The following is a 24129-nucleotide window of genomic DNA, read 5'->3' on the forward strand; positions in this document are numbered from 1 at the left end:
ATTGGGGATCCTACATACTCTGATTGGTTATTAAGTCTTTCCATCATGTGTCATGATGAACTCTGAGCCCTAGCAGTAAAAATAGCTAAGCAAAAGAGAAGATATGTACCAGCATAAAACCACGTGAATGTGACAAAACATGCATTTGCTACAAAAATACTGAGGGTGATGCACAAGAGCCTGAGGAGCTGCAGCAAAAAAATGAATACCACACAAAATAGCTTAGGTGGGAGCTTAGACTCAAGTTTTGTAGGTCATCGTTCAAAAGGGGAAGCCTTTTTATGATAGCATGCATCTCTTTGCATAATGTAACAATTGATCTAACTATTTGACAAGTTTTGCAATCAGGACAATCTTACAGAAAATTAAAGATATGCCATTATTGGTTAAAAACAGTTCATGACAAAGCTATGAAAATGGCCCATCAAATTGACAAGTAAATGCAAAATTGGAGTACAGCTACTTTCATTTGCTTTGGATAAGACAACCAACACCAAGCAGTTGTGTATTCTGGGACAATATATTTTTGGAAATGCCGGGCATGAAGAAATGATTGACATATTACCAATGAGGGGCAGGGAGGGAGGAGAAGGGAGATCAAACAAGGGGCAAAGACATCCTGAAAACTGTGATGAACTCTGTAAAGTGAGAAAGATACAGTTGGATAATCTTTGTTTGCATGCACAGATTGCTGACCATGCTAGGTGCACAAATACAGGGGATTCCTTCAGCTGTTCTGACAAGAGTAACTGCTCACTTTTGAACTTTCATTGCAGTATGCATCAGGAGGCACTTTGGAATCTTGTGGAACTGAACTTGGAAGTGTAATAGGACTTGTCATTGAAGAACCAAACTGGACAGTAATTCCAGACATCTGTCAGCAGTTTGGAAATGGAACTAGCAATTTCAAGGAGCCAGATACCTGGGTGGAAAAATACATCCAGCTGAATTCTGATTTACAGTGCCTTGCTTGACAACATGAAGAATTGGCAAAATGGCATAAGTGGGCTGTCATGAAGACATTGGAGCATGATGATAATTGTATTTTGATTCCACCTATATGGAGGCAGGTTCTCATTTGAATCACTTCAAGGATACTTTGCACTCAAGATTGACCAAGTACAGCCTGAATGCAGGCATGAAGCTGAATTTGACCACTTATGATGTAAACTTCAAAGAAATGTGTGAGAAGATGCAGGAGCAGAAGTCCCATTCAATAAAGTCCTTGAGTACAGCGTTTCATTTATGGTATTAATCATGTCAGTTAGTAATAATAAATTGTATATTTTCAGTCATGCAAATAGGCATTCTTATACTGGCTGTGTTGACCACTGGTTCTGAATTATGATGTAGTTTGGCTCTTTGGTTTGAAAAGGTTGCTGACCCTTGTTCTAGAGCAATTTTGCTATGCTCTTTCAAACACATGGGCTGCGTCTAGACTGGCATGATTTTGCGGAAATACTTTTAATGGAAAAGTTTGTCCGTTAAAAGTATTTCCACAAAAGAGCATCTATATTGGCAAGTGCCTTTGCGCAAAAGCATCTGTGCCCAGTATAGACGCGGTTTTGCGCAAAAAAGCTCAGGCAGCCATTTTCACCATTGGGGCTTTCTTACGCAAAAAATTCCTGTCCACACTGGCCCTCTTGCTTTTTTCCCCCTGAGCGGGAGCATCAGAGTTCTTGCACAAGAACACTGAAAAATCTTACATTAGATCGTCAGTGTTCTTGCGCAAATTCTCGCAGCCAGTTTAGACAGCTGGCAAGATTCTGCGCAAAGGCAGCTGCTTTTGCTCAAAATCTTGCCAGTCTAGACACACCCATGTTGAATAGAATCACTGTTCACCTACCTATTAACTGGCAGCAGTAGCACACCCACAACAGGTACTAATAGGAACTTAAGTTGGTACCTCGCTTCCTACACTGAGCCAGGCTACCATAAAAAAAAATAGAAAAATGCTATCACTAACAGCCTGTACACTCCAATATTTGTTTAAGCACAGTAATGAGGTCCCACTCCCTGTCTTCTGAAGATTCAGAAGAGCTACTATGGAGTAGTATGAGCAACTCTTGGCCCAACAAGTTTTTGAGAATTACAGTCCATGTGATTTTTCCAACATAATACATTTTGCAGAAAGGAAAAGAGCTCTTTAAATTTAAATGTTTACTATGAACACAGTTGCAGTCACTAGTATAAAAACTTCTGAAGTTACATGAAGATAAAATGATTTACTGCCTTTATATAACCAGAAACGTTCACCTTTTACACCAATACCCCAAGGCAACAGCAGGGCCTGGAGGAATGAAGACAAAGGTCTTGCCAATAATTTCCCATGTGTCCTTAGGCATGCCACCTCATCTTTCCGGTTCAATGACCCCCTGTATTCAAAGGTATGTTTGAGATGAACTTTGAAGATTAGCTAAAGACAAATGTTTAATGTTTATGACTCAAATACACATTTAAAATATTTTTACCTCACCTCTATTTAAAATATTTTAGGTGGCTTACGAAGTTTAACACGCAATATATAGAACAAATTAAAATAGAGACCCCAGAGGGACATGAAAACTGCTAAACTCTCCCTTCCTCCAATAAAAGAATGAATAAAAAGGGTGGCTTTAGCCGAACGCAGAAACAATACTAATGGTGGCACCATGCAAATATCCTGGGGGAAGAGAATTCCACAGCCTGGGAGCAAAATCTGAGATGGCCATGTTCCACATTGATGTTAATCTTAGCTCCATAAATGGGGGGGAACACTGAGCAGACTTCCCCAGCTAACCTCAATCCCTGGGCAGGTTCACACGAGAGACGATGGTCCTTCAGATACCCAAGTTTGACAGATTGTATGTTGTTTCTACAATCTCAGTTTGAAACAAGTTTAATTTACTGTAGTTCATAGAACAAAGTAGTTAACTGACTATTATGGCAATAGGGTCTATTCCTAGTCTTGATACAGCCAAGCAAGGAGCTGCATCACTTCAGTGATGCTGTAAATGGTGGAAGGAAGAGGGAATAATGTGAGAGAAGCAGTTTTAAATCCACTCAAATGCTCTACTACAAATAGGAGATCCTAATATACTTCCCTTTTCAAAATGCAGCAGAGATGAAAGACACGTGGATTTAGAAGCCTGCGTTGCCTTTTCAGCCTTGACAAGAAGATGCAGTAATTCTGTATTTTAAGTGATATTTGTATAGTTTCTCCTAGTCACCTCACTGCCCAAACATCTACAGTGAGCCCTCGCTACTTCGCGGTTCGACCATCGCGGATTCACGACTTCACGGACTTTTTGTATGTATATATTATAAAAGAAATATATCGCGGATTTTCCGGAAATTTCGAAAATAGCCGCGATATATGAAGACCCCAAATACGTAAATATGGTGTCCCTACTTCGCGGATTTTCAGCTATCGCGGTCGGGTTTGGAACCTATCTACCGCGATAAACGAGGGTTCACTGTATTCACTTGTCTTGTGGATCAGTCTAGTTTTGACAGTAGAAAAGTTTTAGGTCAACCAATACAACAGTCATAACCTCCTTACGTCACAGGATATTGCCCATAACTACTGGGCACGAAACAAGTATTATTAGCCTGCCAGCCAGACAATACTGGCCCTTCAGAAGTTGACAATTGTGACCAATGTGTTTTAATGCACAGAAATCAGCTCTGTGAGCAGGTCCCTCCCCCATCTTAGTCACACACACACACACACACACACACACACACACACACTATGTAAACCTCTGTATATTTAGGTCTAAGCTAAGAAAGATGAACATTCCAGTTGGGTTACACATGGTATTTTGGAACATTTTATTTTGTACACATGACAAGATTTTACACCAAGAATAGTCAGTTAAATAGTACAAATTTACATTCATGAGGAATGTTTTAAAAAATTAAACTTAAAAAATCCTCCTCAGCCCATAACCCCACAACACCACCCCCTTAACATTTTACAGTGAAAAACTGAACAATCTAATTCACATTCCCTCCTCACCCCAGGCAGGATGCTAGTTGAGTGCTGTTTACAGTTCATCTTTTACATCTGTAGATTCCTGCAAAGATGAGAGAAAATTAAGTTTGTCTCGAGACCATTTAAAAAGATACTTTGAGATTATAGGTCTGTGTCTGCATACCAAAAGCCATGGCTTTCAAAAGCCAGTTTCTGCAGTACATTTGCCAAATCTCATTTTCATAGCACTTGTAATGCTTATGACTGAAGACATTTTTAGTCTTTTAAAAAACTGTGTGTGTTTACACTAATTTAAATCCAAGAGGCAGGCAACTGATGGGAGATCTTAAGATCATCCTGACCCTACAGGTGCTCCCGTGGTGTTTACTTATCCAAATGGAGGGAGCAGGTGACCGGTTATTTAAATTAAAACAATTTTTTTAAGAAGCCTTTCAGATCCTTTAAATCAATGCAGCAAAAAGGCACAAAATCCAACTTGCCCCCGATAGGCCACTTTTGGAATGCAAATTATGATTTGGAATGCAATTATGATGGTAGTTCATCTCTGCAAAATCTGTAACTTAGGAAGAAACAAGTTGACCAATGCTAAAAGTATATTAGCTCTCTGGTTCATGACTGTTGAGCTCTTAACAGGAGCTTTATAGGGATGACTAGCAAATCAAAGTACAATGGAGTTCCTGTTCACAGCAGTATTGTTGCAGCAGTTCAGAGTAGGCTTTGCAAGTACAGTCAACTTCCGATAATCCGGCACCTTTGGGACCCAGGGGGTGCCGGATTATCAGATATGCCGGACTATCAGAAGGGGGGGGGCTATGAGGGGTCTGGAGTGGGGTGGGAGGGGATGCCACCCCAGACCCCTCATAGCCCCCCTTTACGATAGTCCGGCTCTGCCCCAGGCATCCCTGATTCAGCTGCTGCTGGTCAGTTTCAGCAGCAGCTGAATCGGGGATGCCCGCAATAGAGCAGCTGGGATGCTGCTGGGTTGGTCCCGCCGCGCTGAGGGGCAGCGCTACGGCACCAACCCAGCAGCACTTCAAGCTGCTCTTGGGGACGCCTGGGACAGAGCAGCTGGGGTACTGCCCGGTTGGTCCCGTAGCGCTGCCCCTTGGGGCTGCGGCACCAACCCGGCAGCACCCCAGCTGCTCTTGGGGACCCCCAGCTGCTCTGCCCCAGGGGTCCCTGATTCAGCTGCTGCTGAAACAGATCAGCAACTGATTCCAGGAAGTCCCAGGCACAGCAGCTCTGCCCCGGGCTTCCTGGAATCTGCCGCTGATCTGTTTCAGCAGCGGCTGACTCGGGGACCCCTAGGGCAGAGCAGCTGGGGTCCTGCCGGGTTGGTCCCGCAGCGCCGATGGGCGGCGCTACAAGACCAACCCCGCAGCACCCCAGCTGCTCTGCCCCAGGCGTCCGGATTCAGCCTGCTGGTGAAACTGATGCTGCTGGTCAGTTTCAGCAGCTGCTGAATCGGGGACCCCTGGGGCAGAGCAGGTGGGGTCCTGCCGGGTTGGTCCCGCAGCGCCGTCCTTTGGCGCTGCGGGACCAACTCGGCAGCACTCCAGATGCTCTGCCCCAGGGGTCCCCAAAAGCAGCTGGGGTGCTGCCGGGTTGGTCCCGCAGCCCCGAGGGGCAGCGCTACGAGACCAACCCGGCAGCACCCCAGATGCTCTGCTCCCGGCTTCCCTGATTCAGCTGCTGGTCAGTTTCAGCAGCAGCTGAATGGGGGAAGCCTGTCCGGCTGCCCCAGCACTTCCGGGTTCCTGATAGTGCCGGACCATCAGGAGTCCCGGAGCATTGGATGCCGGACTAATGGAGTTTTACTGTATATTTAAGCAGCTATGAGTCTAGAAACAAGTTCTGTTGACCTCATTTATCTACTATCCTTTAATCCTCTCCTCTATTCCGGGGTACGTAACTCACTAAATGCAGCATTAGATTCCTGGGTACAATTAAGCAAAGCACCACTATGCAAATTCCAGCATTACAGATAAAAGCTACAGGAGCCAATTACTTCAGGCAGGTGACTGAACACCAAACAATCTCTACTTGGTATCATGAGAATAGATTTATTCCTAGAAGCCAATAATTTATTATTTGCTTCCAGCTGGTCTTCCGAATAGGGATGAAGCTGTAAGGAACTACAATTCTAGAAAACGAGAAGTGTCCCAAGGCATTACAGCTTGTGACAACATTAAAGTAGTTGCAGATGTCTAAAAATCTAAGGTTACTTTAAAATAGATTAGTGAGTGTTAAATTTGATTACTGAACCTTGAAATACAGTTAACTGGAAATACAAGCAGTTCCCACTTTACTGGAAAAATACTAGCATTCTAATAACTGATAAATCCATGGTCAGAAATAAGTTCAGCTACTAGCTGAATAGTCCATCTCCAATCTGTTTTTCTATACTTAAGGTTTTAGTAGCTTCCTGTCTAGTAGAATTAGGACAAGCATACATGAAATGCCTTATGGAAGTAACCTTGTCTTAATCCCAATTTTGATCTAGTCTCTAACTACAAGATGGAGATTTCTCATCACTATCTCATTTGACAATATAAACAAGTAGCAGCTTCCTTGAAGTTACACAAGCTTGATCTATACTATGCCTCACTGAAACTATGATTTGCTGCATGAACACTGTTCATGTTAATGAGAACAGATTCCAGAGTTGTAGAAAAAGATAGTGGATTAGAGATTGCAGAAATTTAAGACTTATTCTGAGAACTGACCTTTTCGGTTTCACTTTCGTCACCATCAGCTTCTACTTCTTCCTCATCTTGCTCTACTTCAGCTGTGTCTTCAGGTTCTTCTGGCTCCTCTTCCACCTTAGACATTAACAAATTAACATGAAACAACATTCTAGCCTCAATGAATCAGTTTGCTTATCTGTCTTAATGATAGACAGGATATGCACAAGACTCAGTTTGAAGTTCTTGTATGAACTGGGTTTCAGTGAAAAACGGCACAAGGTAACATTTAATCACTTCTTTGATGCATCTAGCTGCTGGATGTTAAATAAAGTTGTACATAAAATGCAATTAACTGAATGGTTTTGCAAGTCACTAGAGGTAGTGTAGTCCTCTAGATAGGACTGAAGATTGTCTAGAGGCTCACTTTCCTGGCCTTTGCACCACTCTGATAGCAAGACCTGCCCATCTACCCTGAAGTGGATTTCTTCAAGTCTGGCCATTCCCCATATCTGTAACAGCCATCTCCTACATTGTCTCCATATTGCAACGATTTTGGGGGGAAGAAAGCCAGGGTTGCCTTCTTCTCACGAGAGGGGAGTTCACAAGCATAGCTAGCAGAGGGGCAAGCCTCCCAGTGTTCTATTAATGCCCATTACTCCAAAATACTGTGGTAGATGTTCCCCAGGTGAGCTTTCCAATCTGAGATCGACAGACTTGGGCTAGGAGGGTTTCTGTTGTAAGAGCAGCTGTAGAGCCACAACTTCTATGCTTTGAAGTTGTGGCTCTACAGCTGCTCCTGAGCACAAACCCTGCTAGCTCAAAGTCTCACTCCCAAAATATCTGGGTATAGCTACACTAGCTCCCATACACATACCCATCTGAAGTTTTGTTTGAAATGGAAGTTGTTTTTAAAAAGTGCTTTGAAAACTAAGACGAGCACCAAGCTGTAACCAGAAGTGGTGGCAGCTCACCTTTGCTTCAGGGTCAATGTTTAAACTTAAACGAAGCATCCTTTCTATTCTCTCTCCATATTCCTTGGTGTCTGGCAACATATAGCCTGATCTTATGGTCGCTGTTTCAAATAGAACTACAGCAAGATCTGCAACTGTTTTATCCTCTTCATTTTCCTGAGTTGAAAAAGACAGACTATTAACCAGGGTTAATGTAGCTAAACAATTAACCTATCATTTTGTAACTTCTGTTTACCTTTATGCGCCTGAGCATGTCCTTGATCAGTGGATGTCTAGGGTTAATTTCAAATGTCTTCTTCTGACTAGCATAATAACTACAAGAAAAAAAAATTGTTAGTAGCTAGCGTCTTAAAACTGGTAACACCACTTAGTTTGCTGTCTAATGTTTAAGGCTTTGTTTACTTCCGAACAGTCCGTCAGTAAGTTCGTACTCTGGATAAGTACAGTGTGGAAAGTCAGCTTTATATGTAACACTTAGCTCACCCTGCTGACCTACTCACATATTTACTCAGATGTGCAGAGGCTTATCTGATCAATTCATTCTGTTGTGCTTCAGTAGTCAGTTTCTGAAGCAAGCAAGCACAAGAAGGGGCTACAAAGTGGCGGACCTAGACTTTAGTAAGGCATTTGATACAGTCTCGCATGATAGTCTTTATCAATAACTAGGCAAATACAGTTTAGCTGGGGCTACTATAAGGTGGGTGCATAACTGGCTGGATAACATTTCTTAGGGAGTAGTTAACAGTCCACAATCCTGCTGGAAAGGTATAAGAAGTGGGGTTCTGCAGGTGTCTGTTTTGGGACCAGTTCTGTTCAATATCTTCATCAATTATTTAAACATTGGCATAGAGAGTACGCTTATTAAGTTTGCAGATGATACCAAGCTGAGAGGGGCTGCAACTGCTTTGGAGGATAGGGTCATAATTCAAAACCATCTGGACAAATAGGAGAAATGGTATGAGGCAAACAGGATGAAGTTTAATAAGAACAAGTGCAAAGTACTCCACTTAGGAAGGAACAATCAGTCTCATACATACAGAATGGTAAAGCGACTCTCTAGGAAGGAGTACTGCAGAAAGGGGTCATAGCGGACCACAAGCTAAATATGAGTCAGCAGTGTGATGCTGCTACTGCAGCAAAAAAAAAAAAAAAAAAAAAAGTGCAAACATGATTCTAGGATGCATGAACAGGTGTGTTGTGAGCAAGATGTAATTCTTCCGCTCTACTCTGTGCTGATTAGGCTACAGTTGGAGTATTGTGTCTAGTTCTGGGTACCACATTTCAAGAAAGATGGAGAAATTGAAGATGATCTAGAGAAGAGCAATTGAAGATGATCCAGAGAAGAATGATTAAAGGTCTAGAGAACATGACCGATGAAGGAAGACTGAAAGAATTGGGCTTGTTAATTTGGAAAAGAGAAGACTGAGGAGGGACAGGATAGCTATTTTCAGGTATCTAAAAGGGTGTCACATGGAGGAAGGAGAAAAATGGTTCTTTTTGGCCTCTGAGGATAGAGCAAGCAGCAATGGACTTAAACTACAGCAAGGGAGGCTTAGGTTGGACATTAACCACCCTATCAGTTGGTTTTAAGAAGTTTTTCTTAAACACTGGAATAAGTTGCATAGGGAGGTTGTAGAATCTCCATCTGTGGAGATATTTAAGAGCAGGTTAGATAAACGTCTATCAGGGATGGTCTAGATAGTACTGGGTCCTGCCATGAGGGCAGGGGACTGGACTTGATGACCTCGAGGGCCTTTCCAATTCTAGTCTTCTATCATTCTATGACATTCATCTTACCTAACTTCCAATGAGTCTCACATCATCATAAGTGAGACTTTTAGATCCATTCTTATAAATAGGGAGCACTATCAAGCAAGTCATAATTGCCTACTAACTGTGGCTCATGTCTGTGGTGTTCGTAGACTGATGTACAAGAAGTAAAGCTTACTTTGTGGAGATATCCTTCCCAGTCTGGTATGCCTGAGCCTTCATGATTCTTTCCATGTTGCCAGACCATCCATACTGACTAGCCACCAGTGCACAGGGAGACTCAGTTAAGCGTTGAGACAACACAGCTTTTTCAATCTAGGAAAAAAATGTTTACTGAGATTGAGGGAACCCCTAACCAGGAAAATAATGTTTGTATACTCTCTTTATTTGTAGTTCTCATCTTTGAGGTCAGTTAGTAAAAACATCTGTTCAAATACAGTCCTATATATGATGGTTTTGAAAGCTCCCCTCCCCCCAGTGAAGAGTCCCGATATTCTATTAGTATAAGTCTTCTAAAAGCAATTGAGAGACATGAGAACTTTCTAAAAAAGCACATCTATATTCATATAGAAATGAAGTTTGTCCATATGGGTATGGCTACACTGCGTTTTTTTGGGAAAGGTATGCAAATCATACTTGTATTTGCATATCTTCTTCCAATTCTTTTCCCGGAAGAGGTTTTTCCCCCGATACTGGCCTGTCTACCTGCGGCCAAATGTTGGAAAAACCCTCTTTCAAAACCACAGTGTAGCCGTACCCTATGGACAAATAAATGAAGTCTATAGGGAAGATGAGGGTGTAAAAGTAAAAATTAAATGAAGGATTAGTCAGGTACCATAGAGGTGCAAGATAACACTACTCTAAACAAATAAGTGTGTACCTTGTCCTTTAGAGCCTTGTCTTTCATCCAGGTTAAGAGTGGTTCGTATTCTTTTTCCAAAGCTTCCTGACTCTCCTTGGATTTGTCACTTTCATCAAATTTCACTCCTTCCTTAGCAACGTTCTGGAATCTCTTGCCATCAAATTCTGGCAGAGCTTGAATACAGTATTCATCCACAGGTTCAGTCAAATAAATCACTTCATAGCCCTTTTTCAGAAGACGTTCAACAAATGGTGAAGATTCGGCCTACAAAGACAAATTAATACTTCATGACACTAAGTTATTGGAATTCTATTGCTGTGTAGTTCTTTGGACAGTTGTGAAACAACATTAACCTAAAAATGCCAGAGGCTGCTAATATCCAAGTTGCCTTGAATACCAACACTACAGTACAAGCAACTACAAGTCATCTGGCACACTGAGCCTAGCCACTCTTTCCAGCAGTAAGAGCTTTAATTACAACCAGTCTGATTCCTAAACTCAGGCAGATTTGCTATTTGACTATTTTGCTTTGTTACAGAAGATTTACCTCTTTTCTGTTGGCTCCTGCCATGAAATAGATTTTGTCTTGTTTCTCCTTCATTCTCTCCACATACTGGTCCAGACTAGTAGTGTTACTTTCATGATGAGATGATTGGAAACGAAGAAGCTTAGCTAGACGAGTACGGTTGGAATGATCCTCTATCACTCCAAGTTTTATGTTTGTACCAAATTCTTTCCAAAACGTATCATTGTATTTTTCTTCAGCAATCTTCTTGATCATGTCAAGAGTTTTACGAACCAGTTTCTTCCTAATAACCTATTCATTCCAAAGACAAAACAGCAAGTTCACTCATGCTGTTATATGAACAAGGAGCACAAACAATCTTTTAAAGCTGTTAGGAGTGCTAAAAAAGGCATTAATCTGTTAATTATTCCTATTCTCATGTTAGCTCCTTAGCCACCCCCTTTTCTGTCTTCTAGTGAAGATTCAATAAATTCTGGTTGTGGCAAGAGTTTATGAACTGTTCCATTTTGTACTTTCAAATTTTAATTAAGTGAAATGAAGTTAATCTTGATGTTTTGATTCCTAATTTAGATTAGATAGTCTAGAAAGAATCTAGGCTCAAATATGTAGTCTAGAAAGAATCTAGGCTCAAATATGGCTAGTTGAGTATTTTGTGCTTCCCCATACTTGCTACAATCATGTTACTTAACAGGGGAAGTGGTAGATTTAGTCACTCAGGCGCCAGTAGACATAGTTTAACAAGCCAACTAAGATACCTTTAGCAATTTATGCTGCTGAAGGGTTTCACGAGATACATTCAGAGGAAGATCATCAGAGTCCACCTAATTGGGGAAAAAAAGCTGAAATTATGAAGTAGAAGCAATAGTAATTTAAGCAAGTTCAGTTAAACACTTCAAGATACTTACAACACCCTTCACAAAGTTAAGATATTTAGGCATCATATCATGGAAGTCATCAGTGATGAATACTCTCCGGACATACAACTGCATGATAAAAAAAATAATTAGGAATGCTTCAGGGATGTTGAAGTATATGCCATCTTTTAGAATACTTATGTTTTTACCTTAATGTAATCACTCTTTTTGGATCCATATTCATCAAATAAACCACGCGGAGCTGTGGTAGGAATAAACAAGATAGACTTGAATGTTACTTCTCCTTCAGCAGTGAAGTGAATATAAGCCATAGGATCATCGTGTTCCTGTGGAAGGAAAGTTACTATTTAATCAGTGTTTCTTTCTAGAGCTTGTGTGTGAAAGAGATATTCCAAAAGTGCAGACTCACAAGGAGGAACAAAGTTGGATCCGTGATAGAAATAATTAATGGGATAAATCAGAGTGCTTTTAATCTCTACATAACTCTGCCCTGATTTATCCTTTAGAAGGGAAATTTTATTTAACATCTTCCTGTCATTCCAGATTTGCATGAAATAAGATTAAGGAGATTGCCAACTAAACAGTGAAACCAAATCCCAGATTCTCGAAGATTAATTCCCTATCAAACATGTAAAAACAGTAATTCACTAAGCAGCCTGTTCCACTAAAACCGAGGGAAGATCATTGAAATAGAAAGGTTAAGCACTATAGTAGTAAAACAAAAAGTCTCATTACACAGCCACTGAAAATAGGATACTAGTTGCCAGTAAGAAAATAGGATCTTATCTGCAAAGATTACTTCTACTAGAATTCCACACCGCTATACAATGCAGAATTAATGTTTCACAACTTTGAATTTGTGATTTCCACCAAGGTGCTATTCCAGTTTTGTAGGTTTCAGCTGTATTAGTTATGTGCATACACATGTCAGTGTGCACATGACTGCTGGCACCACCCTTCCCCTTATATTCCTTGCTAGCCTGAATCCCCTTCCTCTTTAGTCCCATCTATTATTGCACACCCTCTCTCCCAGCACTCTATCCACACTTGGCATGAGGGCATGGATACCACCTCTGGAGACCAAAGGGTGTTGGTTGGCAAATCACATATATGACCGAACTCACCGACTACCCTAATTCTCCCCTCTCTGCTAGTCATCTACTATTTTACAACTAAAATACTGCTAATTTGCCTACCCTCCTGTTCCACTACAATGGTATGACCCAAAAATCTTACAATACATATGGAAGCTTAAATTTGGGACTAAACATGACAGACAAAATAGTCCATGAGGACACTATCGCCCTCATAGGCCAGGTTATTACACTGCATTTGTATAAGTAATGACTGTTTAAATGAAAACGTTAAAGATTGACATATTGATAAAGAATTTGTAAGAATCTGTCAAAGTTTCCTGAATCTTTTGTCTTCACTGTTACAGGCATTTGAAGTTACCAAAAAACCCCACTATACTTCACCATGCCAGTTATGTATGTACAATTTTAAAATATTGTGCAGGATGAACCTCTCTAGCCCAGCACCTTTGGAATATGTCCAGGGCCAAACCAAAGAGTTTGCTGGACCACAGATCAGTATTGTCTAGCAGCATTACCAACACTTCCACTGCTTACTGGGCTCTTACAAGACATTTAAGGGGTAAACTAGTGCTAAATAACAAAACACAGAGCCAGGATTGTGGGCTGCAAACAAACTTTATGGGACCACAGGAATCTTGGTCATGCCCACGGTGAGTGGACATCCGACTAACTAAAATCATGCTGAACCATGGAAGTTCAACTTGTACAGAATTTCATTTTTTGGTGCAGAGTTGCTCCAGGAGTAAAATCATACTACCTATACCTTCCTCACTAATCCTTTTACTCCCTTTGCCCATTTGCTCAGCCTCCAAAATCAGGACAAGGACTTTTTAGTAAAGTAAGTTATGGTAGGTTTAAGGATCTGGCCTCTCAATTTTAGACTAAAGCAGTGTATGGGGAAGTTAGAGGTTACTGTGCCAGAAAAGTACTGTAGAAATTTGAATATCAAATTTACCTTAGAAAACGATTTGTAAAATGCTTTGTATTCATCATCTTCAACTTCCTTAGATGGTCTCTGCCAAATTGGCTTAATATCATTCATAAGCTCCCAATCCCAGACAGTTTTTTCAACCTGAGAATGAAAAAAGTCAATTTTACATTGTTCAGCTTTTTTGTGTATGTCCAAGACTGCTGATATTAATTTAGAAGTAACTGTAATCATGTGTCAATACTACAAATGTAGGCCAGTTAGACTTTTAAATTAGAGCATCCAATTTAATACTATTTTGCATGTACTCCTACTAGATGGTTGTGGTTGATGGAGCACATCCTCACTGCATTGAGTGATGCACCATGGATAGCTATCCCACAGTCCCTGAAGCAGATTGGAATTCTGGGCTAGGGTCCTAATGCCTCATGGGATGAACACACTGTTTCAAGTAGTTATGGATGCATGTTGTCAGCCTCCCACATCTGTGGCTCACAACAAGCCTGTCTTGTAGTACACTTGTGTAAGCTCCTTTATTGTCACACAGCATTGCTGTGCCCCTGGCGTAGCCCTTACTGACCATGCCCTGTGCAATTCCGGGACAGAGATCAACATTTATTTTGCTGGGTCAGAGCTCTGCTGCACAGTCCCTCCTCCCCTGCCATCAGAACCACTGTCTCAAACACACTATGCTGGAGGCATGTGTGACCCTGGGCTTGTATGCTCAGCTGTGTTAGTAAGCTTTCCAATTTGCTCCAGAGGAAGGAAACATTCCAGTGTTCCTGGAGCTTTTCCTGCTCACCTGACTGAAAGAGCTCAGACTGTCCATAACAGCAATTTGGATCACTATCTGGAGACTAGTAAATTACAATACAGTGTTTCCACTTTGTTTAATTCAAAATGGAAATGTTGTCTTAAGCATTACTCCAATTCAAGTGGAGTATAAGGGTCAAGATTAAGAGCTCTTTATTTAGGTCAACAGGAGGGACTGGATAGTGTAGACATTACAAATTCAACCTAACACTGAAGCAGTTGACCTAAGCTCGTAGAATAGATCAGACCCAAAGTTGCAGAAGCAAGTCACCACTTCACTGAGGCATCTCAAATAGAAAAGTTTACGTATATATTGTGAGCCTCTAGTGTACTGCATATTCAGTATTACTTTAGGTGCTCAATAATGCACTAGGCACATGAAGACAAACTGAAATGGTGCCCACCCTGAAGGGTTTACAGTGTGACATTTAAGATATAGTATGCAAATGCAAGTACCATGGGGGGAATGACAGAATGGGACACCAAACAGCTGATAACTTACGGTTTGTGTACTTATTTAGGCATGCACACATTATGCATGGCATACCTGAATTTATATAAATCCAAAATACTAAAAAATTTCTTTTCAGTCTGAGTTTGAGGTGAACACTGGTATTATGAGTTTCCATTAGCTTGTTGATCAATAGATAGCCACTAGATCGCTAACAACTCAAGACCCTTGACCCCCCTCAGATGCTTACTTGCCAAAGAAAGAATACATTCAGTACATTACTATCAGTGTTTCTGAATTGAAATATATTTACTCCTGTTCTGGCATTTGCATCAGACTTGTTATCAGCACCATCCTGATGGCAGGCTTACTAGAAGGCACTGTCATTGCTAGAACTATATCATGCACATCTAGAAGATGAAACATTTTGCACCCCTTAACAGGTAACTAAGACAAGCTGTTTAGCCCTCAAGTGTATATCCAAAAAAAACCCATACTTTCTTAGTTTTTGGCTTTTTCTCCTCTTCCTCCTCTTCAACAGCAGCTTCATCATCCGTTTCTTCTTTTTCTTTTACTTCTTCCTCTTCAATGGGCTCTTCTACAGTCTCAGTCTGTGGAAACACTTAACTGTAAGTCCACATTGCTTAAGTCAAGAGGCTGTTTGACAAGGTTCTTCTAATTGTTTCTCATGGAAGAGTGATTTAGGACTGAAAAAAATCAGTAAGCTTTTATTTTGAATGAGTAACTAGAACATGCCACCTGCCATGCTTTAAAGTCATGTAGGATTCTGAATATCAACATATAAAAATTCAGTGTGACTAACAGATGTGAATGGGGCTGCAGCAGAAACAATACTGATTGCTCAAGTTGATTTTCAACCACCATGCTGGAATTTTGTATGATGCTGAAGACTCTTAACCAGAGGCAGACAAACAGAAAGAGAGAAAGTGAGGCCACCAGACAATACCCTGGTGTGAAGCCCCAGAAACTATGAGTGGCTACGTATGTATTTCCACCATGAGGCATTCCCTGCTTAAGATCTTTCACTTCTTGGTTTTGCTTTTGGCTATTAGATATGTAGTGCCATCTTGTAGCTTTCTCCCCATCTGAGAGTGGGGAGGTGGAGGGACAGGATTCTGATTCTGATTTGTCCACCTGCCTCTTAATTTATCCTTCTTATACATCCCAATTTCCTCAGCCACTGCTCAACTTTTCCAAGTAGCATTTAAGTTACCAGAAATTCTCCTCTTCACCAGGTTTGAAGAGCAGTGAAGCTAACGAGCAGTTTGTCAATTCTGCTGCATTGGAAGTGTCATTTTGGAGAACTGCTAGCCAAACAAGATCCAATATCGCTTTTGCAACCCATGAGAGTAACTGCTTCCATAGAACACAAGCTCTGCAGAACAGCTCAGGAAATTGTGATAGAATGTCCTCCATCAGGAAGTAGATTTTTCAAGACCTTGAAATTAGTGCTGTATATATAATAATGAATAATTAGTTAAGAGTTAGAGCTATTTACCTTGCTGCTCCACACATATATGGGGAAGTTTATGAACTGTGAATATTTCTTGACTAGATTTTTAACTGTATCCAGCTCGAGATAGTCAGATGCCTCCTCCTTCAAGACAAGGCTGAGAAAGACAGTACAAGCCATTTAGTGTGTTACGAAAGGCTACTATTCCAAAGCAATTTTACTTACTGAACCTATGCCTAAGTATTTTTAAGAACCTGGTGTATAAGTACACCCAAACAATGGACAGTCTCTAGTCTCAAAGTTCAGTCAGAATTCTTCCTCAACTCTGCTCCTTTGCTGTCTTTTTCCAGAGGAAAAAAACAACAGTACTTTTAAAATTATGGAAGCCCAATAAAACAAATCAGAACAGATTCAGAACACTACAGTTAAACACAAGCCACATTAACACAATTGAACATTATCAGACACAAGACTTCAGAATATGTAGGAGAATGGGGAGGGAAGAAGGGGGGGAGAGAAGAGTCCAAAAAAGATCTAGAATTATCATCAGCAAAGAAGCATACTGCAAATGGAGACACAGGGGCAACAGGAGGACATTGAGTCACCATTCAATCTGCCAATCCAGCCCTAGAGTACAACTTGAAACTGGTGACTTATTTTTGTCAGGTAATTTGGTTTCATTTAAGACAGACTACAGGTTGGAATGCCTTTGTCCGGCACTCTTGGGACTTTTGATCCCAGATGAGGGATTTTACCAGACCCAGACCAGGGAAGATTATTTCTGTACCTACCCCCATCACCAGCCCCCCAGCCATGGCCTCTGACAGCCTCCCAGCTGACTTTCCCCTGCCATGGGCTCCAGGGATGTAAGCGACTAATCAACTAGTCGCTTCCTCCACTTGCTGTCTCTATCACAAAGAGAGAGCGGGGGGGGAGCGGGAGAGGAGGAGGAGGAGAGGAAGGTATGCTGGGGGAAGCCAGCTTAAAAGCTGGTTCCCCCCCAACTCCAGTTCTGTGGGAGGGGTATAGAAGTGGCATTCCACTTTTGAAATGTACAAGAGTCCCAGCTGGGACTCTTGTACTTTTGAAGGTGGAATTCTGCACTTCCACCTTTGAAATGTAGCAAGAGCCCAGTGGGCTCTTGCTACATTTCAAAGTGGAAACACCCTTATCGACTCAAATAGTCCATGGAAATTTAATCGACTATTTGATTAGTTGATCAATTTTAACATCCCTACTCCGCATGCAGGGCTCCTGGCCTCACTGTGGCAGTCCTGCCACTGGCATGCATTGCCCCACTGCCATGCTCTATTCCCACAGGGGAAGCCCCCTGTTGGGGTCTACTGGCTCCTCTAAGTGACAAGCCTTGCTGGGTCGACCTGCAGCTTCCCAGTCTTACCATACAGCTCCACTGGGCTTTTTGCTGCGCTGCCCCACTCCCACATTTCTGGTCCCACTGCCAGGCAGCCCTGCTATCAGGCTCTCAGCAGAGGGCAGCCTTACTGCCTTGCAGTCCCACCAAGACGCTGAGCCGCTAGGTAGTAGTGGGGTTGCTAGGCTTCTGGTTGTGCTGCAGGCTCCTGCCCCCACCCTCCAGCGTTTGCACTGGACAGCAGCCCTACTATTGGGCTCCTGTTCTGTTGCTGCAGGGCAGCCCCTCTACTGGGCTCTAACCCTGCTGCAGGGCTCCCAGCCACCAGCCCTCCACTAGGGCTCTCTGGCCTTGGGACATCTGCGCTCCTGCCAGACCAGAGTACTGGTTAACAGAGGTACAACCTGTACAAGGAATGTTAGATACTGTGTAAATGAATAATCATGTAACCACATCAAAGATTAACAGTTACACAATTATTTATTAGTCCCTGGGGACAGTTTCCAGCAGTGTACTTCTGAGGAGCCCCTGCCACCCTGCACTGCTGCCTCTGTATCCGAGGCAGCAGAAGCCCATCTTGGGGGCAGGGTAGAGATGGACAAACTCCCTGCAGACAGAGGCTGCTCTGCAGAAGCCTCCCCACCTTGTGGCTTCTGAGAGGCAACAGGGGCATGCGTGCACACATGTGCAGTTGACTACATGTGACATCCCTACAAACTACTATATTTAGCACTGTTTTATCTCCTCTCTCCTCCCCCCCCCCCACACACACTGCATGAAGTTGGGGAAAGTCTTCCTAGCAATACTTGCAACTCAAGCTATCGGGACTAGAAAGTAGTTATAGCGAAATCTGAAATGTACTGAAGGAACTGCAAAGAGTGGAGACGACTATGCAGTTTTTACATCTCAACAGACAGAAGTTTTTAGATTGTCTACTCCACTGTAAGTTAATGGAAACTTTGATAAAACTGAAAATGGAATTGTGTGGTTCTTGATACTCAAATATGATGAGCCTCAGATATGGAGAAGGCTGACCATTAGCAGAAAGGACAGTGAACTCAGCCACTTGTGTCAGAGCAGTACAAGTTAAGATCAACTCTGAAATGATCATTCATTATTCTCTACACTATGTATTAACCTAAGAGATTAAACAAAGTTTTGTTAAGATGGACCACAGAAGTCACTCTGCAGTTTAGCAAAAGTACTCATTTACATAAGCTGAAAAAGCACAAATTTCAACTTTATAAAACAAACAAAAAAAAAAAATCAAGCAGGACTCGGAATACCAGTTAATATTGCATCACATCCTTAAACTATGCAAGAAAATGAAAAATTGGCTAAAAATCTCCACACCTTTGGTCAATAGTTATACTTTTCAGGAAGTCATCTCTATTCAGGGAAAGCACTCATTTCATGCTAAAGATATTATAAATGAAGAGTTATATGCACAGGAATCATAATACAGAGAACAAACAACATGCTAACGAGCAAGGTGTACCTCAACAGGTTAATAAGTTTTGGATCAGCTGCAACACTTACGTTATGGTGGTGCCTCTGCCCAAGGTGTTTCCTCTCGGGTCATCAATCACTGAGAATTCATTTGAATCAGATTCCCAAATGTGTTGAGTATCATTGTTGTGCTTTGATGTGACAATAACTCTGTCTGCTACCAGAAAGGCAGAGTAGAAGCCAACACCAAACTGGCCAATCAACTCAGATGTTGACTGACTATCTTCCTGTGTTTCAGTAATCTTGTTTAAGAATTCACTTGTACCAGACTTGGCAATGGTACCCAAGTTTTTGATTAATTCTTCCTTGGTCATGCCAATGCCTGTGTCTGTAACATGAAGCATGTTCTTCTCTTTATCACACTAGAAAATGAAAAAAGTACATTCAGTTAAGTGTCAGCATGCATATTTCAGCTTATTAAAATGGAAAGTTACAGTAAGATGTTACAGTAAAACCAATCAGATTCTTCATGAATAAAATGTGCTATGCAAAAAATATGGCAAGAGTATGGAGTCACATTAAGACAATATGGGAAGACACTTGCTGAAACAATACAGTGTTTCAGTCACTCTTCACAAAGTCCTGAAAGGGAGCCATAAATGTTTGTGGTATCTCTTAAGGCTGTATCTACACCATGGCAGCAACTGATGCTGAGACTGATGTACCAACGGTCCCAAATAGACCACAGATCACTCTGCAGTCAACCCCTGTATTCTACCCTGAAAGAAAGGCAAATCCCCCTTCCTGCTGCCATAGACCCCCATAGTAATTTGGGCAAGATGTGTCAACTCCAGCTATGTTAATAACATAGCACGTTATTTACATAGCTGGAGTTTTGTACCATTGAACAACTTCATGCTGTAGTTAGACATAAGCGCAGACGTGCCAATGATTTATGGTCATACCAGGGTACCAAGTTTTTACAATTTTAAAGTGCTTTACAGACTGGGATATGCAGACTTAAAATTTGTTACCTCAAGCAAGGAAAAGTGAAGCTTTTCCAATGGGGAGGGGGTGGGGTGTGTGTGTGTGTAACGAATCAGCAGATTATTGTACAAGCTAGCAGCTCTTACCTTTATTTTAACAGTGAGTTCTTCATTACCAGAAAGGGCATTTTCATCAGTCAGTGATATTAGCCTTATCTTATCTAGAGCATCAGAAGCATTTGAAATCAATTCTCTCAGGAAAATCTGAAATGAAATATTTAGGAATAATAAATGTTATGCGAGAACTATACATATTGACATTCCCTGGATAAACATCCGGCTTACCTCCTTGTTTTTGTATAAAGAATTGATAATGAGTTTCATCATTCTGTTAACTTCAGCTTGGAATGCAAACTTCTCTGATTTTTCTCTGATTTCTTTTATCTGGGATGCATTTAAGCCATCTAATTGAATAGCTTCCTCCTCTCTGTGGAGAGAAAGATAGCAGATCTGTTATTGGACCATATTCAGTTACTATGTAGTGGCAAGAGCAACTGAATTTGAGGTTCCAGACACACGCAGGTTACTATAAAGTTCCACAAACCATGACATCAGGATGACAGTTTAGAACTGTTAAGATTTGATTGACAATGGAGCACAAAGCATGAAAACTACTGGTAAAGTCTGGTAACAGGGAGTGCATTAGATGTTGTAAAAGCTGGACCTCTCTACTCAGAGAAAATCCTACAGGTCCCTTGTCTAAAGACTCTCCTCTGAAGACACAATATATAATATTATCTCTGATATAAAAGTAACTCACAGCTGTATGTCTTTCTTTCTGTAGCACACAGGCTATTATTTCAAGTGTTCACCATAAGCCAGTGTATTATTGTAATAGCTTTCTTGTTTCTACTAATACTCCATGGGGATGACTAGAATCAAAGAAAGCCATAAGTACATCAATAATGGGTCAGACCAAAGTTTCATCTAGCCCAGTATTCTGTCTTCTGGCATTGGCCAATGCAAGGTGTCCCAGAGGAAGTGAATAGAAGAGGGTGATCCATTCCCTGTTGTCATTCACAGCTTCTGGCAATGAGAGACAAGGGACACCATCTCTGCCCATTATTGCTAATAGTCATTGGTGGACCTATCTTGCATGTTCCCCAAAGTCAGTGACAGATGTTAAATCTGCATTGTTATGTTGTAGTAGTACAATCTGGTTATTGTTTCATACATCATTATTAAGTTTCACTTACGATCTACCTTTTAATTTTATTCATTTCAGAAGAAAAAGTAACAAAACATGGGCAATTTGTTTTTTTTTAAGCCCATCAACTGAAAAGACCAAAGCTCTTATGTATCTGAAACAGCAGCTTGCTACCCCTTCCAGACCACTGCACTACTGGAATCTGATTTGTCCAGCATAACATCAAGTTTCACCTCATTTGAAAGCTATTTGCTTATAAAACCAACAAAAGGACAAAATGTCACATTACTCTTTTATTGAAAGATTGCTTACTTTTATTTTTACCATATGATAAATCAATTGGAAATTACATTTCTATGTACGGCATATACAGCACTATAAATGAATTGTATGCAAATTTAGTTTTCATTCACTTCCCTACTATTTTAGGCACCAAGTTGGAAAACTATGCAAATGTCTAGATGAGTCGATGTACCAGTAGGGCTATGCAGAAATCTGTGTATACATATGTCCCTGATTGAGACCGCCTGCCCTGAAATACATCTTACAGGTTGAACCTTTCTAGTCTGACATGATTTCAGTTAGCAGGATGTCCACCTGTCATGGGTGTGGCCAAGATTTCCATGTTCCATAAAGTTTGTTTATAGCCATGAGTCCTGACTGTGCCTGTTCTGCACCGTTACTTAGCTCCAATTTACCCCTAAATATCTCCTATAAGCCCAGCAAGCTGTGGAACTGCTGGCAATGCTCCTAGATAACACTGACCTCCTATGTTTTGGCAAATTCTCTGGTTCAGCATTGGTCAGGCCCCAACGATGCTGGACTAGAGAGGCTCAGCCTATAGATTAGAAACACAAACCTCTCTCACATTCCATTATGACTTCTTAGGCCAGCAAAAGGATGAGGCAGTAACCCACAGGGGGGGCATTTTAGTGTTTTGCTATAGGGGGCGACAGACCTTTACACAATACAAGGTACAAACCTCTGAACAACTTCGTCGTCAGTCCGGGAGCCCTCTCTGCTTTTCCCCAGGTCATCTTCTACCGTGGCGTCCACATCCAGGTCCTCCGCTCTGACCGATGCTGAGGGAGAAGGGAGCGTTAGAGACCGACTAGCCGAGCGGCTCCGCCCGCCCCCCCCGGGGGCCTCTAGCGGGCTCAGTCCGGCCCCCGCAGCGGGGGACACGAGGCAGGCGGGGAGAAGGGCGCGGAGCGCTCCGGGCAGCGCGACCTGGAAAAAAGACCCCCCCCCTCCCGGAGTTACACCCGCCCACCCCACTGGGTGGTGACGCCGCCGCGGGCGGAGACCCCGTCGGGACCAAAGGGCGCAGCGCGCGGCAGCGCCTCGGGGCACAATTCCCTGAGGGGAAGACACTGCCCCCCCCCCAGCCAGGCGCGCGCCCCAAAGACCGATAACGGGGAGAAGGGCGGGGGCGGGGCTGCTCGCCCCAGGGCAACTCCCGGCCTCACGCAGCGCCGCGCCCCGTCCCCAGGCTTCCCGGTCACTCCCCGGGCGGAGGCCCCACCGGCCCCAACCGCTCCTCGCCAGAAGCTTCTAGAATCCGCGGGCGCGGGAGGAGGGGGCGACTCACAGGCCAGGAGCAGGACACACAGAAGAGCGAGTCCCCACAGCGGCTTCATTGCAGCAGCGGGGGTGTCGGTGCGGACTCAGACGAGGACTCGCTAGATCCAGCCCCACGAGCTCTCAGGAAAAGCGCCGAACCTACCGGACCAGCCCGGTAGGGCCCTCCCCCAGCCTTATCACCGTCCGGCACACGGGGTGGGGAGAAGCGCTCAACTCACCGCCAATCAGAGCGCACCACGCCAAACACACAGCCAATGAAGCTGCCTGGGAGGTGGGGCGGGATCTGGTCCTCGCCAATCAGGGCCTTCCATGTGCGGCTTCCTGCGGTCTGAGCGTGGCTACCTCTGATTGGTCACCAGTAAGAAGAGTCGGCCAATCATTTTCCGCGGCTAATTTAACCGGCCTGCCGTGTATTTCTTTTTTAAATTAAACGCTCGGAAATGTTTGATTCCAAGGCCAAGTGTCGCATCCCCGAATGGGATTTGTGGCTAAGGCGAGAAAAATCGCCACATGGCCGGAGAGATCTGAAGTACTTCCGGGGCGACCGGAATGTTTGCCCTAGAGATAGTCACTAAGGCAACGTCTACTTCCGGCCGCTATAACTTCCACGGAGGCAGCTGCAGAGAGGGCGAAGCCAATACGCGCTCCGGAATCGCGCGGGAGCGTCACGGAAACAAGGCTACTGCAGGATGAGGGCAGCGCGCGGGGAAATGCTCCCGGCATAAGGCACGTGGATTGCAGACTCCCCGATAGAGCTACGGCCGCAACCCCCAGCATGCATCGCACCCCGATACCACGTGCCGGGACTTGCATCCGTGCTCCGCATGGCCTGATGGGAATCGTAGTTCCCATGTATTCTCGGCGAGTGGAGAGGCGTTGCATGCTGGGAGTTATAGTCCTTCGGCCTCGCTCTGCGGGTCTTTATTCTGGGCCGGCATCGCGCCCCTTGCTGGCTGGTAGCTGCAGCCTAGTGGATTCGGGATGTTCGATATTAGTCAACGGAATAGTCGAGTATCCTCACGAATTCCTATCCGTTAGTCGACTATTCTGTAGTTCCCAAGGTGGGGGCTGGCAGCCAGCACGCTCCAGCCTCACTACCAA

General features: G+C 43.0%; 1 protein-coding gene across 1 annotated transcript; it reads right to left on the reverse strand.

Moving 5' to 3' along the window:
* Window positions 1–3796: 3796 nt before the first annotated feature.
* Window positions 3797–23224, reverse strand: HSP90B1 (heat shock protein 90 beta family member 1). The gene is made up of 18 exons (XM_006138017.4): window positions 23036–23224; window positions 22427–22526; window positions 20583–20724; window positions 20385–20501; window positions 19342–19673; window positions 16476–16587; window positions 15454–15567; window positions 13720–13836; window positions 11856–11993; window positions 11698–11775; window positions 11548–11613; window positions 10814–11083; window positions 10285–10530; window positions 9583–9719; window positions 7870–7948; window positions 7635–7790; window positions 6703–6798; window positions 3797–4058 (listed from the first exon to the last, which is right to left on the reverse strand). The coding sequence occupies exons 1-18, from the start codon at window positions 23082–23084 to the stop codon at window positions 4029–4031; spliced, it is 2379 nt and encodes a 792-aa protein (XP_006138079.1). The 5' UTR covers window positions 23085–23224; the 3' UTR covers window positions 3797–4028.
* Window positions 23225–24129: the final 905 nt, after the last annotated feature.

This window comes from Pelodiscus sinensis, chromosome 1 (assembly GCF_052426305.1).
Source record: "Pelodiscus sinensis isolate ZL-2025 chromosome 1, ASM5242630v1, whole genome shotgun sequence".
NCBI lineage: Eukaryota > Metazoa > Chordata > Testudines > Trionychidae > Pelodiscus > Pelodiscus sinensis.

Bases quoted from the DNA above. Each gene is read 5' to 3' on its own strand.
- HSP90B1 (XM_006138017.4), bottom strand. From the start codon at position 23,084: ATGAAGCCGCTGTGGGGACTCGCTCTTCTGTGTGTCCTGCTCCTGGCC. The intron at 11,614-11,697 runs GTAAGTATCTTG...TTCCCCAATTAG, and splicing joins TTAACTTTGTGAAGGGTGTT to GTGGACTCTGATGATCTTCC. The intron at 11,084-11,547 runs GTATCTTAGTTG...TGGAATGAATAG, and splicing joins AGCAGCATAAATTGCTAAAG to GTTATTAGGAAGAAACTGGT.